The sequence below is a fragment of the Anas acuta genome, chromosome 5 (genome assembly GCF_963932015.1).
Source record: "Anas acuta chromosome 5, bAnaAcu1.1, whole genome shotgun sequence".
Classification (NCBI taxonomy): Eukaryota; Metazoa; Chordata; class Aves; order Anseriformes; family Anatidae; genus Anas; species Anas acuta.
In genome coordinates, this window is record NC_088983.1 from 30602299 (window position 1) to 30625378 (window position 23080).

General features: G+C 64.8%; 3 protein-coding genes across 3 annotated transcripts; 2 read left to right on the plus strand and 1 right to left on the minus strand.

The window, feature by feature from the left end:
* The first annotated feature begins 1221 nt into the window (after positions 1–1221).
* Positions 1222–5442, plus strand: LOC137858125 (antigen WC1.1-like). The gene is made up of 12 exons (XM_068685593.1): positions 1222–1573; positions 1705–2025; positions 2102–2416; positions 2494–2796; positions 2904–3224; positions 3302–3616; positions 3687–3995; positions 4112–4453; positions 4569–4721; positions 4823–4918; positions 4998–5084; positions 5230–5442. The coding sequence occupies exons 1-12, from the start codon at positions 1522–1524 to the stop codon at positions 5391–5393; spliced, it is 2778 nt and encodes a 925-aa protein (XP_068541694.1). The 5' UTR covers positions 1222–1521; the 3' UTR covers positions 5394–5442.
* Positions 5443–8815: 3373 nt separating this feature from the next.
* LOC137858063 (antigen WC1.1-like) lies at positions 8816–12931 on the minus strand. Its single transcript, XM_068685483.1, has 11 exons — positions 12823–12931; positions 11985–12695; positions 11605–11907; positions 11177–11497; positions 10785–11099; positions 10406–10714; positions 9952–10293; positions 9684–9836; positions 9487–9582; positions 9322–9408; positions 8816–9176 (listed from the first exon to the last, which is right to left on the minus strand). The coding sequence occupies exons 1-11, from the start codon at positions 12872–12874 to the stop codon at positions 9013–9015; spliced, it is 2853 nt and encodes a 950-aa protein (XP_068541584.1). The 5' UTR covers positions 12875–12931; the 3' UTR covers positions 8816–9012.
* Positions 12932–19021: 6090 nt separating this feature from the next.
* On the plus strand, positions 19022–22932 carry LOC137858122 (antigen WC1.1-like). Its single transcript, XM_068685591.1, has 12 exons — positions 19022–19095; positions 19221–19541; positions 19619–19933; positions 20011–20313; positions 20421–20741; positions 20819–21142; positions 21213–21521; positions 21638–21979; positions 22102–22254; positions 22355–22450; positions 22530–22616; positions 22761–22932. The coding sequence occupies exons 1-12, from the start codon at positions 19044–19046 to the stop codon at positions 22922–22924; spliced, it is 2787 nt and encodes a 928-aa protein (XP_068541692.1). The 5' UTR covers positions 19022–19043; the 3' UTR covers positions 22925–22932.
* Positions 22933–23080: the final 148 nt, after the last annotated feature.

Sequence of the window (23080 nt, forward strand, 5' to 3'; positions counted from 1 at the left end):
GACAGCCTTCCTCCGGGAGCAGCTGGCTGACGCCAGGGCCCTCCTTTAGGGTGGTCGCTTTGCTGCTGCTGGAGCATTGCAGGCTTCTGCATAGGAGTCAGTAAGAGAAAACAGGAGTCCCTGCCCCAGTGACAGCAGGTACAAGCAACATCAAATAGCTGCAGTTCATCAGTTTAAGCACTGACTTTGCTCTGGGGAAGCACCCTGCCTATCAGATCATATGCCCTAATACGGAAAGCAGCCTTCGAAAATGCTCCTCACAGCTCTGCCTTTCTCATTAGTGCACTGCGAGCAGCTTCTGAAAGCAAAACCTGTCCCAGCAAAAGAGGCAACAGCAGTCGCCTGTCCTTGTCCTTCCAGAACTGGACAGCAGCCTGCTCAGCCTCAAGATAGGTGGTGCTTACAAAGGCAGTAGTGAGCTGTTTCTTTCTGGGTTTTGCTGTGGGTTTTGCTGTGTCCCGGCCCTGCGGACGAGCAGGGCTGCGCTTCTGAGAGGCGCCTGCGCACCCGGCACACACTTCCTCCTGCCCCAGCACCGGGCTGCACACAGGGACACGGGCAGGGAGGGCTGGGCCCCTGCTGCTGGCCCCTTCTACAGCTGGGGGCTTCTGTGCTGGCCCCACAGCAGCGGGACCCCCCAGCACCAAGCTACGTTCTGTGGGTACCCCTGTGCTTGCTGCGAGGGTCAGGCTGCCTTCTCCTCCTCCTCCCACTTCAGGGCTCCTTCTTTCTGCCCCCAGCCCCAGAGGCACATGTGGCCTCTTTGGGGTCTTTCTGGGTGATGCCCAGGCCACAAGCAGTCCCTGGTGTCGGACAGGAACCTGTGCATGTGACACAATCCCCTCATGGATGGTGCTGCAGCTTGGTGCCCTGAGGCTGAAGCCTCGGCTCTGAGCCTGTTGGCAGCATCCCCGCTGCTGCTCAAAGCCACGATGCTATCGCCAGCAGCGCAGGTGCCCCAGCTGCTGCGTGCAGTGAGAGCCGCTGTGTCCCTGAGAGGGGGAATCTGCCACCCCTGTGCCTGTACCACGAGCCTCTGCAGGGTCTTGAGATGTCCCTCCTGCACGTCTTGAGGCCAGCGCGGGGACCTGATTCTGCACGGTGACCCTTGGGCTTGTTCCAGGTGGGTCAAGGCCCACCGACACAGGCTGAGTACTGGGGTGCTGAGGGAGGCCATGATCTGGGGACAACCCTGTCCCCACGGGGACCTGCTCTCCTTGGGCACAGCCCCAACCCCAGCTGAGGGGGACACAGGAGCCAGGCAGGCTGCCTCCCCTCGGGGACATTTGGGTGCTGAGCCCCAGCGGGGAGGCGGGGGGGGTGCGTGACGCCAGAAGCGGAGCCGAGTCTCATATTTGGGCACGGAGCAGGTTATTGGAGGCTGGGCCCCGGCAGGCAGCAGATAACCCTCCTGATAGCGGCTCACAAGGTGCCTCCGCCGCCCCCATTGGCTCCTGCCAGCGGGGGCTGCCTATATATCCCCCTCCCCGGCGCGGGGCTGCATCTGGCACTGGGGGCAGGATGGTGCCTGCCAGGGCACTGGGGCTGTTCCTCTGCGTGCAGCTCTGTGGGGGTGAGTGCTGGGGCTGGCTGTGGGGCAGGGGCAAGCAGTGTGGCAGGAGATGGCCATGGGAAGCTGTGGGGAAAGGAGCAGCCGTGGGGCAGGCGCCCCCCGGGCTCAGCAAGGTCCCTGGGGTTGAACAGGCAGCGGGGAGCTGCGGCTGGTGGATGGAGGCGGGCGCTGCGCTGGCCGTGTGGAGGTGAAGCACGAGGGCGAGTGGGGCTCCGTCTGCAGCTACGACTTCGACTGGGACCACCGAGGCGCCGGCGTGGTGTGCCGGCAGCTGGGCTGTGGCACGGTGGCCCGGGCGTCTCCGTATGCCCCATTTGGGCAGGGCAAGGGACGCATCTGGCTGCACCCAATCTTCTGCCTTGGAACAGAAGCTACATTGGAGAACTGCCCTCATTTCGGCTGGGGCAACCACTTCTGTGGTCATGAGTGGGACGTGGGGGTGACCTGCACAGGTGAGTCGCGGTGCTGGTGCTGGGGATGCTGTGTTGGGATTCCCAAGTCCAGGACTGAGTCCTGTACCCGGTGCAGAGGAGCTGGAGCTGCGGCTGGCGGCTGGCAGGGGACCGTGTGAGGGGAGAGTGGAGGTGAAGCTGCGGGGTCAGTGGGGCACAGTGGCGGACAATGCCTGGGACATGGAGGATGCTGAGGTGGTGTGCCAGCAGATGGGCTGCGGCTCGGCTGTTGGCGCCTACCCCAGTTCCCGCTTTGGCCAAGCAGAAGGTTCTATCAGCTTGGGCTTTGTCGACTGCAATGGGACTGAGAAGGCCCTCTGGGACTGCAAGATTCAAGGCTGGGGACCATACCACGGCCCTCATGACTATGATACTGCTGTGGTGTGCCAAGGTGAGTGCTGGGGACATGCGGTGCTGCAGGGAGCCCCCTCGTGCGCATCCCCCCCAGGAGCCCTCCTCTCGCGGCAGGGTTCTCCCGTCTGGCCGGAGGGGACGGCGCCTGCTCGGGGCGGCTGGAGGTGCGTCAGGGCCGGGCCTGGGCCACCGTCTGCCACGGCCACGTGGACCTCAAGGCCGCCCAGGTGGTGTGCAGGGAGCTGGGCTGCGGCACGGCAGTGGCCGTCCCCGCTGCCGGCCATTTTGGGGCAGCAACGGGGCCGCTCTGGGACGGCGCCTTTGAGTGCAACGGCAGCGAGCCACTCCTGGCCAGCTGCGCCCGGCGGCCGACCCACGGCCAGGCCTGTGCTGGCCCCGCTGCTATCGTCTGCTCACGTAAGTGCTGGGGCCGGTGTCCGGGGGGCCGGGGCAGCCCCTTGCAGCGTGGGGTGCCCCGGGGGGGCCCTGCCCTGCCATCCCCCAGCGCCCTCTCTGCGCCGCAGCCTACACCGGTTTCCGTTTGGCGGATGGCGGCTCGGGCTGCGCCGGGCGGGTGGAGGTGGAGGCGCAGGGGACATGGGGAGCGCTGTGTGCCAGCGCCTGGGACCTGCGCGACGCCCACGTCCTGTGCCGCCACCTGGGCTGCGGCCCCGCCGCCTCCCTGCCCCCAGGAGGCCATTTCGGGACGGGCACGGCCACGGGGCCGCTGCGGCGCGATGCCCTGAGCTGCAGCGGGAGCGAGCGGCACCCGGGCGAGTGCCCCGTGGCGCTGCTGGGGGAGCCCGCCTGCCCCCCTGGCCATGCCGCCGCCGTCAACTGCTCAGGTGGGTGCAGGGGCCGCGGGGACCCGTGGCAGGCGGGGAGCAGCGCCCGTCCCCACGTCACGGCCGGGCTCTTGCAGGCGCCGCTGAGCCCCTGCGGCTGCTGGACGGGGAGAGCCGGTGCGACGGGCGGCTGGAGGTGGCCACGAGCCCCGGGGCCTGGGCCCGCGTGGCTGCGGGGCCGGGGGACGACCGAGCTGCCTCGGTGGCGTGCCGGCAGCTGGGCTGCGGTGTGTCAGAGAAGGTCTACGCTGTGCCGGCCGCCAGCTCGGGCCCCGCGGAGCTGCAGGAGCTGCGCTGTGCTGGCAGCGAGGAGCTCCTGGCGCAGTGCAACGCCTCGGGGCCTGCCGCAGCGCCCGGCCACAGCCCCCCAGAGGCGGCCATCGCCTGCTCAGGTGAGTGCGCCAGGAAGGGCCGCGGGTGCCCAGCGGGTGCCCCCAGCCCCATGCTGGCTGTCCCGTGCAGGCAGCCGGCGGCTGAGGCTGGCGGGCGGCCCCGGGCGCTGCGCCGGCAGGGTGGAGGTGTACAGCGAGGGCACGTGGGGCACCGTCTGCCAGGACGCCTGGGACCTGCCAGATGCCGACGTCGTGTGCCGCCAGCTGGGCTGCGGGCGGGCCCTGGAGGCGCCCGGCTCGGAGCGCTTCGGGCCCGGCGTGGGGACGCTGTGGCCGGGTGCCGGGGGCTGCTCGGGGACGGAGGCGGCTCTCTGGGCCTGCCCAGCCCCGGCACGGCGTGGCTGCCGCCAGGGCGGCGGTGCCGGTGCCGTGTGCTCAGGTAGGTGAGCACTGTGATCCCTGAGCTGGGTGTGGAGCAGGCCCCGCTGGCCGTGGGGTGCGCGCTGCCCCACCTGTCCCAATGGTGCCGCGACCCCCCGTCCCCTGTTGTTGCAGGGCTGCTGCGGCTGGCGGGGGGCAGCAGCAGCTGCAGCGGGCGCCTGGAGGTGCTGCGCGAGGGGACGTGGGGCCGCGTGTGCGCCAACGACACCAGCCCCGCCACAGCTGCCGTTGTCTGCCGCCAGCTGGGCTGTGGCAGCGGGGGGAGGCTGGCGGCCGTCCCCGCACAGGGCTCGGTCCCCACCTGGCTGGGCTGGGTGCGATGCCAGGAGGGGGCCCCCTCGCTCTGGCGCTGCCCCTCGGCGCCCTGGCACCTGCAGTCCTGCGGCCCCGAGGGGGTCGCCCACATCGCCTGTGACGAGGACACCGAGGACACGAGCGGGGCCACCAGCACTGCAGGTAGCAGCTGCCGGCACGGGGGTGCTTGCCCAGGTGGCTCTGCCCGTGCCCACTGCCCCCTGACCCTGCTACCCTGCGGATCCCAGCCTCACGCTGCCCCTCGCCATCCCTGCAGGTGCCAGCAGCAGCAGCAGCGTTGCCCCACTGACAGCAGTGTCGGGGAGCGTGCCGGTGCCCACGGTCCTGTGCGTGCTCCTGGGGACGTTGCTGGGCCTGGCCCTGGCAGCCCTGGCGGTGCAGGCACACCGCGCACGGCTGCAACGCCGAGGTGGGCACTGCCTTGGGGGTTCCCCTGGTGCCCCTTTCGGAGTCTCCATGGGGCTGTGGGGAACAGTGGGTCATGCTGTTGCAGCGTGTACTTCCTTACAGACCCCGTGAAAGCCACGGATGTCGGCGCTGAGGCCGTGTACGAGGAGCTGGATTACAGCCTGATGCCCGAGTACCAGGAAGTGCCCAGCCACACAGGTGGGAGCGCGATTGTCCATAGGGCCTGGGGCTGTCCCCATCCCTGGCCCAACACTCAGCAGCCCCTTCTCCACTGCAGGCTCCCTGTCCGAGGGCTCGGGAATGAAGCTGCAGGATGACAACTGGGATGGTGACAAGGAAGAGAGCAACCCCAGAGAGGCCCCAGGTAGGGCAAGAGGCAATCAGTAGGGACTGCAAGGCACAGGGGACCAAAGGATAGGGGCTATGATGGAGCAGTGGTGCTGGGGAGATGAGGGCACATGGCCCTTGAGGTTGCGTCCTCAGCCCCGGCCCCTCCTTGCCTGGTGCAGCCCTCCCAGCCCAGCCCGTGCACGGCCCCCCGGATGGCTACGACGATGCTGCGGCCGTGCCCGAGGAGCCCCCCGCTTCCCACAGCGGGGATGCCCCGGCGCAGCCCTGCGGGGAAATGGGCTATGACGACGTTGACATGGGCACCCTGGGGACAGCGCCGTGAGGAGGCCCTGGGGACACGGCTGCAGGAGGGGGCTCCAGCCCCAGGGAGGGCTGGCCCTGCCCATGTGGTCACCTGTCCCTGCCCAGCCCTCAGCACGCTGCAGAAACGGCTCCATCGGCCTGCCCGCACCCGTGCCCAATGTCACGCCAGGCTTCTTATAAAGGTTTTCAGCACGGCCTTTTCCTGTGCAGTGCTGTTTCCCATTAAAGCCTGCAAGTGCTTGGAACCTTGCTCTTTGCACCATTGTGTGTCTCTCTCCCGGGTCCATCGTCCATCCCTCGGGGCCATGGGGCAGAGCTGGGCCCGCAGGCATGTCCCCATGGCTCTGGGCAGGCAGGAAGGATGGGGAAGAGCCCAGGGCCCAGCCCCGGGACCTTCCTTTGGCCCCAGAGCTGCACGCTCTCCCTGCCAGGAGAACAGATTCAGGGAAGGGCACGGCGCATCCCAGGGACGCTTCCCCTGCCCCAGTACTCCCAGCGACACCCGCCCTGGGGTGAAGGGATCGCGTGCACCCTCAGCAAGCTGGCCGAGGACACCAAGGTGGGCAGGAGTGTTGATGTGCCTGGGGGCAGGAAGGCTCTGCAGAGGGACCTGCACAGGCTGGAGCTATGGGCCGAGGCCAACTGGACGAGGTTCAACATGGCCAAGTGCCGCGTCCTGCACGTGGGGCACAATAACCCCGTGCAAGGCTGCAGGCTGGGGGCAGAGTGGCTGGAAAGCTGCCTGGAGGGAAGGGAGCAGGGGGGGTTGGTCGGCAGGCGGCTGAACAGTAGCCAGCGGTGTGCTCAGGTGGCCAAGAGGGCCAACAGCATCCGGGCTAGTGTCAGGAGTGGTGTGACCAGCAGGGCGAGGGAAGTGATGGTCCCCCTGTACTCGGCCCTGGTGACACCACACCTTGAGTACTGCCTTCAACTCCAAGGCACCTCCTACAAGAAGGACATGGACCTGTTAGAACACAATGTTGTCATTAGTGCTCTGCGAGTAGTTTCTGAAAGCAAAACCTGTCCCAGCAAAAGAAGCAACAGCAGTCGCCTGTCCTTGTCCTTCCTGGACCAGAGAGCAGCCTGCTAAACCTCAAGATACTTGGTGGTTACAAAGGCAGTAGTGAGCTGTTTCTTTCTGGGTTTTGCTTCTTCCTTTTCTCAGATGATGGTTGTGATTGGTAATTTCCAGCACAGCTGCTGGAGTTGGCACAGGTTGCTGTCGTTTAACCCAGCAGCAGCTGAGTACCACAGAGCCCTTCAGTGGCTCCCCTCCCCTGCCCAAGTGGGATGGGGCAGAGAACTGAGGAAAAACAAACAATAGGTTAAAGTCATGGGTTACTGTCATGAGACACTTAAATAGGACACAAAGTGAAGGGAAAATAATGATGATGATAGCAGTAAATAAATAAGTATATAGATTAGAAACAGGTGGTGCACAGAGCAATTGCTCGCTGTGCTCTGACCGAAGTCCAGCCTGTCCCCAGTCAGCAGCGCCCCCCCAGCCAACCCTCTCCCTTTTTATTGTTTAGCATGCTGTCATGTAGGATGCAGTGTCCCTCTGGCCAGTTTGGCTCACCCAATGTGTTTGGAAAAGAGCCGGACCCCCACTCCCTACAACTTCCCTTAAGGTATTTCAAGAGCATGATAAGGTGACCCCTGAGCCTCGTTTTCTCCAGGCCTCTTTCAGTGGCTCTCAGCTGCTCCTCATAAGAGTTGTCCTCTAGACACTTCAACAGCTCTGCTGCCCTTCTCTGGACATGTTCCAGCACCTCCCTGTCCTTCTTGTAGTGAGGGGCACAAAACTGAACACAATTTTGGAGTTCCAGCCTCTCCAGGGCTGAGTAGAGAGGAACAATCACTCCGCTGGCCCTTCCCTTCCCTTCCCTTCCCTTCCCTTCCCTTCCCTTCCCTTCCCTTCCCTTCCCTTCCCTTCCCTTCCCTTCCCTTCCCTTCCCTTCCCTTCCCTTCCCTTCCCTTCCCTTCCCTTCCCTTCCCTTCCCTTCCCTTCCCTTCCCTTCCCTTCCCTTCCCTTCCCTTCCCTTCCCTTCCCTTCCCTTCCCTTCCCTTCCCATAAAAGCCAATTTGCTGCTGACCCTCACACCATGGAGGTGCCACAGCACTGCCCGAGGCCGAGTTGTTTCTGAGGATCTCCCGTCAGCTGGGAGGAGCACGAGTTTGTCACTGCCTGGATTTGATCCTCTACCATTTGCAATGAGTGGCCACACACCGCGGTTCTTCTTGCTACTGTGCAGCACTGAGCACATTCTTGCGAGTAGATGCAAAGCTAAGCGTGGCTACAATGACACTACGCTGCGCGCCGTTGTTTCTGCTGGTCCCCACGAGCCGTGCCCTTCCCTCGGCCTGTTCATGCGGCCTAACCGGCATGAAGTTTAACAAGAGCAAGTGCCGGTTCCTGCACCTGGGACGGGGCAACCCTGGCAGGACGTACAGACTGGGGGACGAGACGCTGGAGAGCAGCCCCGCAGAGAGGGATCCGGGGGTTGTGTTTGACAGCAAGCTGAATATGAGCCAGCAGTGTGCCCTGGCAGCCAGGAGGGCCAATACCCTGGGGTGCATCAAGCACGGCATCGCCAGTCGGTCGAGGGAGGCGATGGTGCCGCTCTGCTCTGCGCTGGTGCGGCCTCACCTCGAGCACTGCGTGCAGTGCTGGGCACCACAGTACAGGAAGGACATGAAACTGCTGGAGAGTGTCCAGAGGAGGGCAACGAAATGGTGAAGGGTCGAGAGGGGAAGATGCATGAGGAGCGGCTGAGGGCACTGGGCCTGTTCAGCCTGGAGGAGAGGAGGCTGAGGGGGAACCTCATCGTGGTCTACAGCTTCCTCACGAGGGGGAGTGGAGGGGCAGGCGCTGACCTATTCTCCTTAATCACCAGTGATAGGACCCGCGGGAATGGTGTCAGGCTGAGGCAGGGGAGGTTTAGGCTGCACATCAGGAAGAGGTTCTTCACCGAGAGGGGGGTCAATCACTGGAACAGGCTCCCCAGGGAAGCAGTCACGGCACCAGGCCTGTGGGAGTTTAAGCAGTGCACGGACTGTGCGTTTACTCACATGGCCAAAAACTAGGGTAGACCTTGTAATACACAATAAATGTTTGTTCATTGTCTTGTTGCTAAAATAGTGTATCAACATCCTGCCTTCCCGTATCACGCTGGGCCAACGTGACCAAATAAAAAAAGAAGCTGAACTACAAGGCCGAGGAACACTACGGCCTCCATCTTCACGACCACCAGAGGGACAGAGACGACCCCCTAGCAACAGTGCTCTTCCACATCCTTCCTGTGTGCCCTGAGCCATGGGGATGTGCCTGCGGGCCCAGCTCTGCCCCATGGCCCCGAGGGATGGACGATGGACCCGGGAGAGAGACACACAATGGTGCAAAGAGCAAGGTTCCAAGCACCTGTGGGCTTTAATCGGAAAGAGCACTGTGAAGGGAAAGGCCATGATGAAAAACTTCACAAGGAGCCTGGCGTGACATTGGGCCACGGGTGCGGGCGGGCCGATGGAGCCGTTTCTGCAGCATGCTGAGGGCTGGGCAGGGATGGGTGACCCCAAGGGCAGGGCCAGTCCTCCCTGGGGCCGGAGCCCCCTCCTGTAGCCGTGTCCCCAGGGCCTCATCACGGCGCTGTCCCCAGGGTGCCCATGTCAACGTCGTCATAGCCCGTGTCCCCGCGGGGCTGCACCGGGGTGTCCCCACCGTGGGGAGTGGGGGGCTCCTCCGGCACGGCTGCAGCATCGTCATAGCCATCTGGGGGGCCGTGCCCGGGCTGGGCTGGGAGGGCTGCACCAGGCAAGGAGGGGCCGGGGCTGAGGACGCAGCCGCAAGGGCCGTGTGCCCTCATCTCCCCAGCACCACTGCTCCGTCATAGCCCCTCTGCTTGGGTCCCCTGTGCCTTGCAGTCCCTACTGATTGCCCCTTGCCCTACCTGGGGCCTCTCTGGGGTTGCTCTCCTCCTTGTCACCATCCCAGTTGTTGTCCTGCAGCTTCATTCCCGAGCCCTCGGACAGGGAGCCTGCAGTGGGAAGGGGCTGCTGAGTGCTTGGTCAGGGATGGGGACAGCCCCAGGCCCTAGGGACAACCGTGCTCCCACCTGTGTGGCTGGGCACCTCCTGGTACTCGGGCATCAGGCTGTAATCCAGCTCCTCGTACACGGCCTCAGCGCCGACATCCGTGGCTTTCACGGGGGCTGTAAGGAAGTACACGCTGCAACAACATGACCCACTGTTCCCCACAGCCCCATGGAGACTCCGAAAGGGGCACCAGGGGAACCCCCAAGGCAGTGCCCACCTCGGCGTTGCAGCTGTGCGCGGTGTGCCTGCACAGCCAGGGCTGCCAGGGCCAGGCCCAGCAACGTCCCCAGGAGCACACACAGGACCGTGGGCACCGGCACGCTCCCCGACACTGCTGTCAGTGGGGCAACGCTGCTGCTGCTGCTGGCACCTGCAGGGATGGTGAGGGGCAGCGTGAGGCCGGGATCTGAACGGTAGCAGGGGCAGGGGGCAGTGGGCACGGGCAGAGCCACCTGGGCAAGCACCCCCGTGCCGGCAGCTGCTACCTGCAGTGCTGGTGGCCCCGCTCGTGTCCTCGGTGTCCTCGTCACAGGCGATGTGGGCGACCCCCTCGGGGCCGCAGGACTGCAGGTGCCAGGGCGCCGAGGGGCAGCGCCAGAGCGAGGGGGCCCCCTCCTGGCATCGCACCCAGCCCAGCCAGGCGGGGACCGAGCCCTGTGCGGGGACGGCCGACAGCCTCCCCCCGCTGCCACAGCCCAGCTGGCGGCAGACAACGGCAGCTGTGGCGGGGCTGGTGTCGTTGGCGCACACGCGGCCCCACGTCCCCTCGCGCAGCACCTCCAGGCGCCCGCTGCAGCTGCTGCTGCCCCCCGCCAGCCGCAGCAGCCCTGCAACAACAGGGGACGGGGGGTCGCGGCACCATTGGGACAGGTGGGGCAGCGCGCACCCCACGGGCAGCGGGGCCTGCTCCCCACCCAGCTCAGGGATCACAGTGCTCACCTGAGCACACGGCACCGGCACCGCCGCCCCGGCGGCAGCCACGCCGTGCCGGGGCTGGGCAGGCCCAGAGAGCCGCCTCCGTCCCCGAGCAGCCCCCGGCACCCGGCCACAGCGTCCCCACGCCGGGCCCGAAGCGCTCCGAGCCGGGCGCCTCCAGGGCCCGCCCGCAGCCCAGCTGGCGGCACACGACGTCGGCATCTGGCAGGTCCCAGGCGTCCTGGCAGACGGTGCCCCACGTGCCCTCGCTGTACACCTCCACCCTGCCGGCGCAGCGCCCGGGGCCGCCCGCCAGCCTCAGCCGCCGGCTGCCTGCACGGGAGGGCCAGCATGGGGCTGGGGGCACCCGCTGGGCACCCGCGGCCCTTCCTGGCGCACTCACCTGAGCAGGCGACGGCCGCCTCTGGGGGGCTGTGGCCGGGCGCTGCGGCAGGCCCCGAGGCGTTGCACTGCGCCAGGAGCTCCTCGCTGCCAGCACAGCGCAGCTCCTGCAGCTCCGCGGGGCCCGAGCTGGCGGCCGGCACAGCGTAGACCTTCTCTGACACACCGCAGCCCAGCTGCCGGCACGCCACCGAGGCAGCTCGGTCGTCCCCCGGCCCCGCAGCCACGCGGGCCCAGGCCCCGGGGCTCGTGGCCACCTCCAGCCGCCCGTCGCACCGGCTCTCCCCGTCCAGCAGCCGCAGGGGCTCAGCGGCGCCTGCAAGAGCCTGGCCGTGACGTGGGGACGGGCGCTGCTCCCCGCCTGCCACGGGTCCCCGCGGCCCCTGCACCCACCTGAGCAGTTGACGGCGGCGGCATGGCCAGGGGGGCAGGCGGGCTCCCCCAGCAGCGCCACGGGGCACTCGCCCGGGTGCCGCTCGCTCCCGCTGCAGCTCAGGGCATCGCGCCGCAGCGGCCCCGTGGCCGTGCCCGTCCCGAAATGGCCTCCTGGGGGCAGGGAGGCGGCGGGGCCGCAGCCCAGGTGGCGGCACAGGACGTGGGCGTCGCGCAGGTCCCAGGCGCTGGCACACAGCGCTCCCCATGTCCCCTGCGCCTCCACCTCCACCCGCCCGGCGCAGCCCGAGCCGCCATCCGCCAAACGGAAACCGGTGTAGGCTGCGGCGCAGAGAGGGCGCTGGGGGATGGCAGGGCAGGGCCCCCCCGGGGCACCCCACGCTGCAAGGGGCTGCCCCGGCCCCCCGGACACCGGCCCCAGCACTTACGTGAGCAGACGATAGCAGCGGGGCCAGCACAGGCCTGGCCGTGGGTCGGCCGCCGGGCGCAGCTGGCCAGGAGTGGCTCGCTGCCGTTGCACTCAAAGGCGCCGTCCCAGAGCGGCCCCGTTGCTGCCCCAAAATGGCCGGCAGCGGGGACGGCCACTGCCGTGCCGCAGCCCAGCTCCCTGCACACCACCTGGGCGGCCTTGAGGTCCACGTGGCCGTGGCAGACGGTGGCCCAGGCCCGGCCCTGACGCACCTCCAGCCGCCCCGAGCAGGCGCCGTCCCCTCCGGCCAGACGGGAGAACCCTGCCGCGAGAGGAGGGCTGCTGGGGGGGATGCACACGAGGGGGCTCCCTGCAGCACCGCATGTCCCCAGCACTCACCTTGGCACACCACAGCGCTGTCGTATTTTGTAGGGCTGGTATAGGGTCCCCAACCCCTAATATTGCAGTCCCAAAGGGCCTCCTCATTCCCGTCACAGTTGATAAAGGCCAAGCTGATGGGATCATCTGCTTGGCCAAATTGGGAGCCTTGGTAGGCAATAGTGGCTGAGCCGCAGCCCATTTGCTGGCATACCACCTCAGCGTCCTGTATGTCCCAGGTATCATCTGCCACCGTGCCCCAGCGTCCCTGCAGCTTCACCTCCACTCTCCCCTCACAGGGTCCCCTGCCAGCCACCAGCCGCAGCTCCAGCGCCTCTACACCGGGTACAGGACTCAGTCCTGTCCTCAGGGTCCCAGCACAGCATCCCCAGCACCACGACCCCACCTCACCTGTGCAGGTCACCCCCACGTCCCACTCATGGCCACAGAAATGTCGGCCCCAGCCAAAGTGGAAGCAGTCATATAAGTTTGCCTCAGATCCGTTGCAGAAGATTGGGTGCAGCCAGATGCGTCCCTTGCCCTGCCCAAACGGGGCGTACGGGGACGCCCGGGCCACCGTGCCGCAGCCCAGCTGCCGGCACACCACGCCGGCGCCCCGGTGGTCCCAGTCGAAGTCATAGCTGCAGACGGAGCCCCACTCGCCCTCGTGCTTCACCTCCACACGGCCGGCGCAGCGCCCGCCGCCATCCACCAGCCGCAGCTCCCCGCTGCCTGTGGGCAACCCCAGGGACCTTGCTGAGCCTGGGGGGCGCCTGCCCCACGGCTGCTCCCTGCCCCACTGCTTGCCCACTTCTTGCCCATGGCCAGCCCCTGCCCCATGGCCAGCCCCAGCACTCACCCCCACAGAGCTGCACGCAGAGGAGCAGCCCCAGTGCCCTGGCAGGCACCATCCTGCCCCCAGTGCCAGACGCAGCCCCGCGCCGGGGAGGGGGATATATAGGCAGCCCCCGCTGGCAGGAGCCAATGGGGGCGGCGGAGGCACCTTGTGAGCCGCTATCAGGAGGGTTATCTGCTGCCTGCCGGGGCCCAGCCTCCAATAACCTGCTCCGTGCCCAAATATGAGACTCGGCTCCGCTTCTGGCGTCACGCACCCCCCCGCCTCCCCGCTGGGGCTCAGCACCCAAATGTCCCCGAGGGGAGGCAGCCTGCCTGGCTCCTGTGTCCCCCTGAGCTGGGGATGCTGGGGCCATGGCTGCAGGGCTGGGCTCTGCCAAGGGACTGTGTCTCCCAGGCTGTTGTGAAAGCATTCAGCTGGGCTTCAGCCCGCAGGACCTTGCCGTGCCAGAAGCTGGGCATCCAGCCCCAAAAGCCCTGGTGGGGAGGTCAGCCCCAGAAGCAGAGTGGGAAGCGGCCACCCCAGCCTGAGGACCAGGCCCTGGGGACGTCCCCGGGGTGCCAGAGCAGCGCTGCTCTCCCCGCCAGCTCCTCTGGCTTCTTGCTTTCTGCCCTGGGCAGCTCCAGCTCAGGCCCCGGGCAGGACGATAGGACAGGCTGTGGCGAGCAGGTGCAGGGCTGGGCCTGAGCAGCACTGTCAAGCCCCGCTCCACACAACATCGGCCCTTTTGTATCCTCTGGGTTTTTGTTTTGTTTTATGTCTGTTTGTTTACTTTCTCAGTTCTCTGCCCCATCCCATTTGGGCAGGGGAGGGGAGCCACTGAAGGGCTCTGTGGTACTCAGCTGCTGCTGGGTTAAACGACAGCAACCTGTGCCAACTCCAGCAGCTGTGCTGGAAATTACCAATCACAACCATCATCTGAGAAAAGGAAGAAGCAAAACCCAGAAAGAAACAGCTCATTACTGCCTTTGTAAACACCACCTATCTTGAGGTTTAGCAGGCTGCTGTCCAGTTCTGGAAGGACAAGGACAGGCGACTGCTGTTGCCTCTTTTGCTGGGACAGGTTTTGCTTTCAGAAGCTGCTCGCAGTGCACTAATGAGAAAGGCAGAGCTGTGAGGAGCATTTTCGAAGGCTGCTTTCCGTATTAGGGCATATGATCTGATAGGCAGGGTGCTTCCCCAGAGCAAAGTCAGTGCTTAAACTGATTAACTGCAGCTATTTGATGTTGCTTGTACCTGCTGTCGCTGGGGCAGGGACTCCTGTTTTCTCTTACTGACTCCTATGCAGAAGCCTGCAGTGCTCCAGCAGCAGCAAAGCGACCATCCTGAAGGCAGCAGCTCATGAATGGTACAAGCTGCCAGCCTTTGCCTCCAGGCCCTGGCTGTGTGTGTGCCCTGCTCTGCGTGCTGGGGAGAATGAAAGAGTGGCTTGGGTTGGAGGGGATGTTAAAGATCATCTAACTCCAACCCCCTGCCATAGGCTGGGATGCCACCCACTATGTCAGGTTGGCCAAGGCCCCCTGCAGCATGACATTGAACACCTCCAGGAATGGGGTATCCTCAGCTTCTCCTGGCAACCTGTTCTAGTGCCTCACTACCCTTACAGGGAAGAAGTTCCTCCTGATGTCTAACCTAAATCTATCCGCTTTTAGTTTAAAACCATTCCACTTGTTCCTGACATTTCCTACCTGAGTAGAGTCCTTTTCCATCTGTTTTATATGACCCCTTTAGAAATACTGAAAGGCCACAAGAAGGTCTCCCCGGAGCCTTCCCTTCTCCTTCTCTTCTCCAGGCTGAACAGCCCCAGCTCTCTCAGCCTTTCTTCATGGGAGAGCTGCTCCAGCCCTCTGATCACCTTTGCAGCCCTCCCCTGGACTCGTGACAACAGGTCTGCATCTTTCTTGTGCTGGGGGCCGTGATCCAGGACGCAGGACTGCAGGTGGGTCCTCACAAGGGCAGAGCAGAGGGGGACAATCACCTCCCTTGCCCTGCTGGTCACTCGGCTGTTGATGCAGCCCAGGATGCAGGTGGCCTTCTGGCCTTCAAGTGCGCACTGCTGGCTCACGTCGAGCCTTTCTTCCACCAGAACCCCCAAGTCTCTCTTCGTGGGGCTGCTCTCAATGAGTCCTGCTCCCAGTGTGTACCCCTGTCTGGGATTGCCCTGACCCAGGTGCAGCACCTTGGAGTTGTTGACCCTGATGTGGTTCACGCAGGCTCACTTCTCCACCCTGTCCATGGTGCCTGTGCTGGCACCGATGCTGTTTAATACATTTTTGGTGACACGGACCGTGCAATCGAGTGCAACCTCAGTGACTTTGCAGCTGACACCGAGCTGTGTGGTGTGGTCAAAACGCTGGAAGGGCAACCCCAAGTCCCTCGGCTTGTCTGCAGAGGAGAGTGTGAGAATTGAATTTGTGTTCTTGCAGTTCAACATTCCACTAACCCTGCATATTCCAAAGTGATTGTGCAAGCATAAGGGGTGGGGGGGAGAGAGGAGGAGGTAAGTTGATCATATAACGGGACAGTGGGAGGTCTCAGAAGAATAAGCGTTAGCAAAATAAAATAAAAAATAAAATAAAATAAATGAAAAAGGCCCCCCTAGACACAAGAGTAAAAGAAAAAAACGGGGAAAATGAGAAACTAAAGGTGTGTCAAATAAAATTGTACACGTATTGCATAGTAATAAGCACCAAGTAGCTTGTTAACCTGTAATACTCAACCAGTAAGGAAAAGGGAGGAATGAAGTGTTGGGTAGTGGGGGATACAAGGTTACGATACACTTCTGCTGCGTGCTCCCACTTGCAGGATGCCCACCACTGCAACTGTGAATAAAAATGCTGCTTCCCTGAGATCCTTGCCTGAGCCTGTGTAATTGGCTGCAGATTGCTGCTCTCAAGAGGTTCTCCAGCTCTTTCATCATCCTCATGGCCAAGCCCTGGACTTGTTCTAACAGGTCCACATCCTTCTTGTAGTGGGGACCCAAAACTGAACGCAGTACTCAAGGTGTGGCCTCACTAGGGCCGAGTACAGGGGGACAATCAGTTCCCTCGCCCTGCTGGACACACCACTTCTGACACTAGCCCGGATGCTGTTGGCCCTCTTGGCCACCTGAGCACACCGCTGGCTCCTGTTCAGCCTCCTGCCAACCAATCCCCCCATCTCCCTTCCCTCCGGGCAGCTTTCCAGCCACTCTGCCCCCAGCCTGCAGCCTTGCACGGGGTTGTTGTGCCCCACGTGCAGGACGCGGCACTTGGCCTTCTTGAACCTCGTCCAGTTGGCCTCGGCCCATCGTTCCAGGTCCCTCTGCAGAGCCTTCCTGCCCTCAGGCACATCAACACTCCTGCCCACCTTGGTGTCCTCGGCCAGCTTGTTGAGGGTGAATGAGATCCCCTCGTCTGATCATTGGGGATTACAGAGAACTGGACCCAGCACTGAGCCCTGGGGACACACCACTTGTGACCAACTGGATGTAGCTCCATTCACCACGACTCTCTGGGCCTGGCCTCCAGATAGTTTTAAACCCAACGAAGTGTACTCCCATCCAAGCCTTGAGCAGCCAGGTTCTTCAGGTGAATGCTTCAGAAACGGTGTAAAAAGCCTTAATGAAGTTTAGGTGGACAACATCTACAGCGTTTCCCTCATCCACTGAGCGTGTCACCTTGTCAGAGAAAGAGACCAGGTTGGTGAAGCAGGAGCTGCCTTTGCTAAACCAATGCTGACTGGGCCTGATCACCTGGGTCTCCTGTAAGTGTTATGTTATTGTACTCAAGATAAGTTGCTCCATGAGCTTACCTGGCACCAGGGTCAGACTGACGGGCCTGTAGTTGCCCGGATCCTCCTTCCAGCCCCTCTTGAAAATGGGTATCACATTTGCAAGTCGCCAGTCAACTGGGAACCACCCCTGGTAGCCAGGACTGCTGATAAGTGATGCAAAGTGGCATCAAAAAAATTCTCTTTAGTCACCAGTGATAGGACCCACGGAAATGGTGTCAAGCTGAGGCAGGGGAGGTTTAGGCTAGACATCAGGAAGAGGTTCTTCACCGAGAGGGGGGTCAATCACTGGAACAGGCTCCCCAGGGCACCAAGCCTGTCGCAGTTTAAGAAGCGTTTGTACTGTGCACTTAGTCATGTGATTTGAATTTTTGGGTAGACCTGTGTGGTGCCAGGAGTTGGACTTGGTGAACTTTTTGGTTCCCTTCCAACTTGGGATATTCTCTGATTCTATGATTCTTGTTGAGCGTTTCCGCCAGCTCCCTCAGTACCCTTGGGTGGATCCCATCTGGCACCATAGACTTGCATATAGGTAAGTATACCTGAGCCTTTTCCTCATCTCTGGTCAGTGTGTTTTCCCCCCACATCCAGTTAGGGCTGGAGATTCTCTCTCATCCTCCTTTTGTTGCTAGAGTATTTGGAGAAGCATTTTCTACTGTTCTTGGGAGAACAAGCCTGACTCAGTTTCAGCTGGCCTTTGGCCCTTCTTTTCTCCCTGCATAGGCTCACGACATCTTTGGATGTTGTACCTGAGTGGCCTGCCCCCTTCCAAAGGTCATAAATTTTAAAACTTTTTTTAACTTTTTTTTTTTTTCCTCCCCTGAGCTCAATACACAACTCTCTGTTCAGTTGGGCAGATCCTCTTCCCCGCTGTCTTGTCTTTTGGCAGATGGGGACAGCCTACTCCTGCACCTTTAGGATTACCTTCTCAAAGGGTGTCCATCCTTCCTTTCCCTTCAGCACTGCCTCCCAAGGGACTCCGACAACCAGTCACCAGAACGGGCCAAAGTCTGCCCTCCAGAAGTCCAAGGTGGCAGTTCTGCAAACCGTCCTCATTAATTGTCACAGAAACAAAAATTCTGAATTCCTAGGGCCAAGATGTGATCTCCAGGTGGGGGAGCACTCCCCACTCTGCTCCTGGGGCTGACCTCCCCACCAGGGCTTTTGGGGCTGGGCTTCCAGCTTACAGGGACAACAACGTCCTGCAGGCTGAAGCCCAGCCCTGGGCTTTCAGAGCAGCCCGGGAGCCACAGCCCCTTGGCAGAGCCCGGCCCTGCAACCATAGCCCCAGCAGCCCCCGGTTCCCAGTGAGCCCTGCTGCCACGTGCTCCTCCTGCAGCGGGGCTGTGCCAGAAGGGCAATGCCCTGTGTCCCGGCCCAGCGGACGAGCAGGGCTGCGCTTCTGAGAGGCGCCTGCGCACCCGGCACACACTTCCTCCTGCCCCAGCACCGGGCTGCACACAGGGACACGGGCAGGGAGGACTGGGCCCCTGCTGCTGGCCCCTTCTACAGCTGGGGGCTTCTGTGCTGGCCCCACAGCAGCGGGACCCCCCAGCACCAAGATACGTTCTGTGGGTACCCCTGTGCCTGCTGTGAGGGTCAGGCTGCCTTCTCCTCCTCCTCCCACTTTAGGGCTCCTTCTTTCTGCCCCCAGCCCCAGAGGCACATGTGGCCTCTTTGGGGTCTTTCTGGGTGATGCCCAGGCCACAAGCTGTCCCTGGTGTCGGACAGGAACCTGTGCATGTGACACGTTCCCCTCATAAATGGTGCTGCAAATTGGTGCCCTGAGGCTGAAGCCTCAGCTCTGAGCCTGTTGGCAGCATCCCCGCTGCTGCTCAAAGCCACGATGCTATCGCCAGCAGCGCAGGTGCCCCAGCAGCTGCGTGCAGTTAAAGCAGCCGTGTCCCTGAGAGGGGGAATCTGCCACCCCTGTGCCTGTACCACGAGCCTCTGCAGGGTCTTGAGACGTCCCTCCTGCACATCTTGAGGCCAACACGGGAACCTGATTCTCCCTGGTGACCCCCGGGCTTCTTCCAGGTGGGTCAAGGCCCCCCCCAACACAGGCTGAGTACCAGGGTGCTGAGGGAGGCCATGTTCTGAGGGAGGACCCCAAGCTGGGGATAACTCTGTCCCCACAGGGACCTGCTCTCCTCGGACACAGCCCCAACCCCAGCTGAGGGGGACACAGGAGCCAGGCTGGCTGCCTCCCCTCGGGGACATTTGGTGCTGAGCCCCAGCGGGGAGGCGGGGGGGTGCGTGACGCCAGAAGCGGAGCCGAATCTCATATTTGGGCACGGAGCAGGTTATTGGAGGCTGGGCCCCGGCAGGCAGCAGATAACCCTCCTGATAGCGGCTCACAAGGTGCCTCCACCGCCCCCATTGGCTCCTGCCAGCGGGGGCTGCCTATATATCCCCCTCCCCGGCGCGGGGCTGCGTCTAGCACTGGGGGCAGGATGGTGCCTGCCAGGGCACTGGGGCTGCTCCTCTGCGTGCAGCTCTGTGGGGGTGAGTGCTGGGGCTGGCCGTGGGGCAGGGGCCTGCCACGGGCAAGCAGTAGGCAAGCAGTGGGGCAGGGAGCAGCCGTGGGGCAGGTGCCCCCCAGGCTCAGCAAGATTCCTGGGGTTGAACAGGCAGCGGGGAGCTGCGGCTGGTGGATGGCGGCGGGCGCTGCGCCGGCCGCGTGGAGGTGAAGCACGAGGGCGAGTGGGGCTCCGTCTGCAGCTACGACTTCGACTGGGACCACCGAGGCGCTGGCGTGGTGTGCCGGCAGCTGGGCTGCGGCACGGTGGCCCGGGCGTCCCCGTACGCCCCATTTGGGCAGGGCAAGGGACGCATCTGGCTGCACCCATTCTTCTGCCGTGGCTCTGAGGCCACCTTGCAGGACTGCCCCCATTATGGCTGGGGGAAGCACTTCTGTAACCATGATCGGGATGTGGGGGTGACCTGCACAGGTGAGGTGGGGTGGTGGTGCTGGGGATGCTGTGCTGGGACCCCCCTGGATAAATCTGAGGCTTGTGGCCCTGTACAGAGGCGCTGGAGCTGCGGCTGGTGGCTGGCAGGGGACCCTGTGAGGGGAGAGTGGAGGTGAAGCTACGGGGACGCTGGGGCACGGTGGCAGATGATGCCTGGGACATGGAGGATGCCGAGGTAGTGTGCCAGCAAATGGGCTGCGGCTCAGTCGCTGACATCTACAAAGGGTCCAATTTTGGCAAAGCTGACGGCCCCCTCAGTTTGGCGCTTGTTGACTGTGATGGGACAGAGAAGGCCCTCTGGGACTGCAAGATTCAAGGCTGGGGTCCCTACGAAGGCCCTCATGAATACGACAGCACTGTGGTGTGCCAAGGTGAGAGTTGGGGACATGCGGTGCTGCAGGGAGCCCCCTCGTGCGCATCCCCCCCAGGAGCCCTCCTCTCGCGGCAGGGTTCTCCCGTCTGGCCGGAGGGGACGGCGCCTGCTCGGGGCGGCTGGAGGTGCGTCAGGGCCGGGCCTGGGCCACCGTCTGCCACGGCCACGTGGACCTCAAGGCCGCCCAGGTGGTGTGCAGGGAGCTGGGCTGCGGCACGGCAGTGGCCGTCCCCGCTGCCGGCCATTTTGGGGCAGCAACGGGGCCGCTCTGGGACGGCGCCTTTGAGTGCAACGGCAGCGAGCCACTCCTGGCCAGCTGCGCCCGGCGGCCGACCCACGGCCAGACCTGTGCTGGCCCCGCTGCTATCGTCTGCTCACGTAAGTGCTGGGGCCGGTGTCCGGGGGGCCGGGGCAGCCCCTTGCAGCGTGGGGTGCCCCGGGGGGGCCCTGCCCTGCCATCCCCCAGCGCCCTCTCTGCGCCGCAGCCTACACCGGTTTTCGTTTGGCGGATGGCGGCTCGGGCTGCGCCGGGCGGGTGGAGGTGGAGGCGCAGGGGACATGGGGAGCGCTGTGTGCCAGCGCCTGGGACCTGCGCGACGCCCACGTCCTGTGCCGCCACCTGGGCTGCGGCCCTGCCGCCTCCCTGCCCCCAGGAGGCCATTTCGGGACGGGCACGGCCACGGGGCCGCTGCGACGCGATGCCCTGAGCTGCAGCGGGAGCGAGCGGCACCCGGGCGAGTGCCCCGTGGCGCTGCTGGGGGAGCCCACCTGCCCCCCTGGCCATGCCGCCGCCGTCAACTGCTCAGGTGGGTGCAGGGGCCGCGGGGACCCGTGGCAGGCGGGGAGCAGCGCCCGTCCCCACGGCACGGCCGGGCTCTTGCAGGCGCCGCTGAGCCCCTGCGGCTGCTGGACGGGGAGAGCCGGTGCGACGGGCGGCTGGAGGTGGCCACGAGCCCCGGGGCCTGGGCCCGCGTGGCTGCGGGGCCGGGGGACGACCGAGCTGCCTCGGTGGCGTGCCGGCAGCTGGGCTGCGGTGTGCCAGAGAAGGTCTACGCTGTGCCGGCCGCCAGCTCGGGCCCCGTGGAGCTGCAGGAGCTGCAGGAGCTGCGCTGTGCTGGCAGCGAGGAGCTCCTGGCGCAGTGCAACGCCTCGGGGCCTGCCGCAGCGCCCGGCCACAGCCCCCCAGAGGCGGCCGTCGCCTGCTCAGGTGAGTGCGCCGGGAAGGGCCGCGGGTGCCCAGCGGGTGCCCCCAGCCCCATGCTGGCTGTCCCGTGCAGGCAGCCGGCGGCTGAGGCTGGCGGGCGGCCCCGGGCGCTGCGCCGGCAGGGTGGAGGTGTACAGCGAGGGCACGTGGGGCACCGTCTGCCAGGACGCCTGGGACCTGCCAGATGCCGACGTCGTGTGCCGCCAGCTGGGCTGCGGGCGGGCCCTGGAGGCGCCCGGCTCGGAGCGCTTCGGGCCCGGCGTGGGGACGCTGTGGCCGGGTGCCGGGGGCTGCTCGGGGACGGAGGCGGCTCTCTGGGCCTGCCCAGCCCCGGCACTGCGTGGCTGCCGCCGGGGCGGCGGTGCCGGTGCCGTGTGCTCAGGTAGGTGAGCACTGTGATCCCTGAGCTGGGTGTGGAGCAGGCCCCGCTGGCCGTGGGGTGCGCGCTGCCCCACCTGTCCCAATGGTGCCGCGACCCCCCGTCCCCTGTTGTTGCAGGGCTGCTGCGGCTGGCGGGGGGCAGCAGCAGCTGCAGCGGGCTCCTGGAGGTGCTGCACGAGGGGACGTGGGGCCGCGTGTGCGCCAACGACACCAGCCCCGCCACAGCTGCCGTTGTCTGCCGCCAGCTGGGCTGTGGCAGCGGGGGGAGGCTGGCGGCCGTCCCCGCACAGGGCTCGGTCCCCGCCTGGCTGGGCTGGGTGCGATGCCAGGAGGGGGCCCCCTCGCTCTGGCGCTGCCCCTCGGCGCCCTGGCACCTGCAGTCCTGCGGCCCCGAGGGGGTCGCCCACATCGCCTGTGACGAGGACACCGAGGACACGAGCGGGGCCACCAGCACTGCAGGTAGCAGCTGCCGGCACGGGGGTGCTTGCCCAGGTGGCTCTGCCCGTGCCCACTGCCCCCTGCCCCCTGCCCCTGCTGCCGTGCGGATCCTGGCCTCACGCTGCCCCTCGCCTTCCCTGCAGGTGCCAGCAGCAGCAGCAGCGTTGCCCCACTGACAGCAGTGTCGGGGAGCGTGCCGGTGCCCACGGTCCTGTGCGTGCTCCTGGGGACGTTGCTGGGCCTGGCCCTGGCAGCCCTGGCGGTGCAGGCACACCGCGCACAGCTGCAACGCCGAGGTGGGCACAGCCTTGGGGGTTCCCCTGGTGCCCCTTTCAGAGTATCCATGGGGCTGTGGGGAACAGTAGTCCTGCCACTGCAGCGTGTACTTCCTTACAGCCCCCGTGAAAGCCACGGATGTTGGCGCTGAGGCCGTGTACGAGGAGCTGGATTACAGCCTGATGCCCGAGTACCAGGAGGTGCCCAGCCACACAGGTGGGAGCACGGTCATCCCCAGGGCCTGGGGCTGTCCCCATTCCTGGCCAAGCACCCAACACCACCGTCTCCACTGCAGGTTCCCTGTCCGAGGGCTCAGGCATGAAGCCGCAGGATGACAGCTGGGATGGCAATGACGAGGAGCTCAGCCCTGGAGAGGCCCCAGGTAGGGGAAGGGGCAATGAACAGAGACTCAAAGGTATAAGGTTCAGAGGAGTGGGGCTATGACGGAGCAGTGGTGCTGGGGAGATGAGGGCACACGGCCCTTGCGGCTGCGTCCTCAGCCCCGGCCCCTCCTTGCCTTCTGCAGCCCTCCCAGCCCAGCCCGGGCACGGCTCCCCGGATGGCTACGATGATGCTGCGGCCGTGCCGGAGGAGCTCCCAGCTCCCCACGGTGGGGACGCCCCGGCGCAGCCCTGCGGGGACACGGGCTATGACGACGTTGACATGGGCACCCTGGGGACAGCGCCGTGAGGAGGCCCTGGGGACACGGCTGCAGGAGGGGGCTCCGGCCCCAGGGAGGGCTGGCCCTGCCCATGGGGTCACCCGTCCCTGCCCAGCCCTCAGCATGCTGCAAAAACAGCTCTATCGGCCCACCCGCACCCGTTGCCCAATGTCACACCAGGCTCC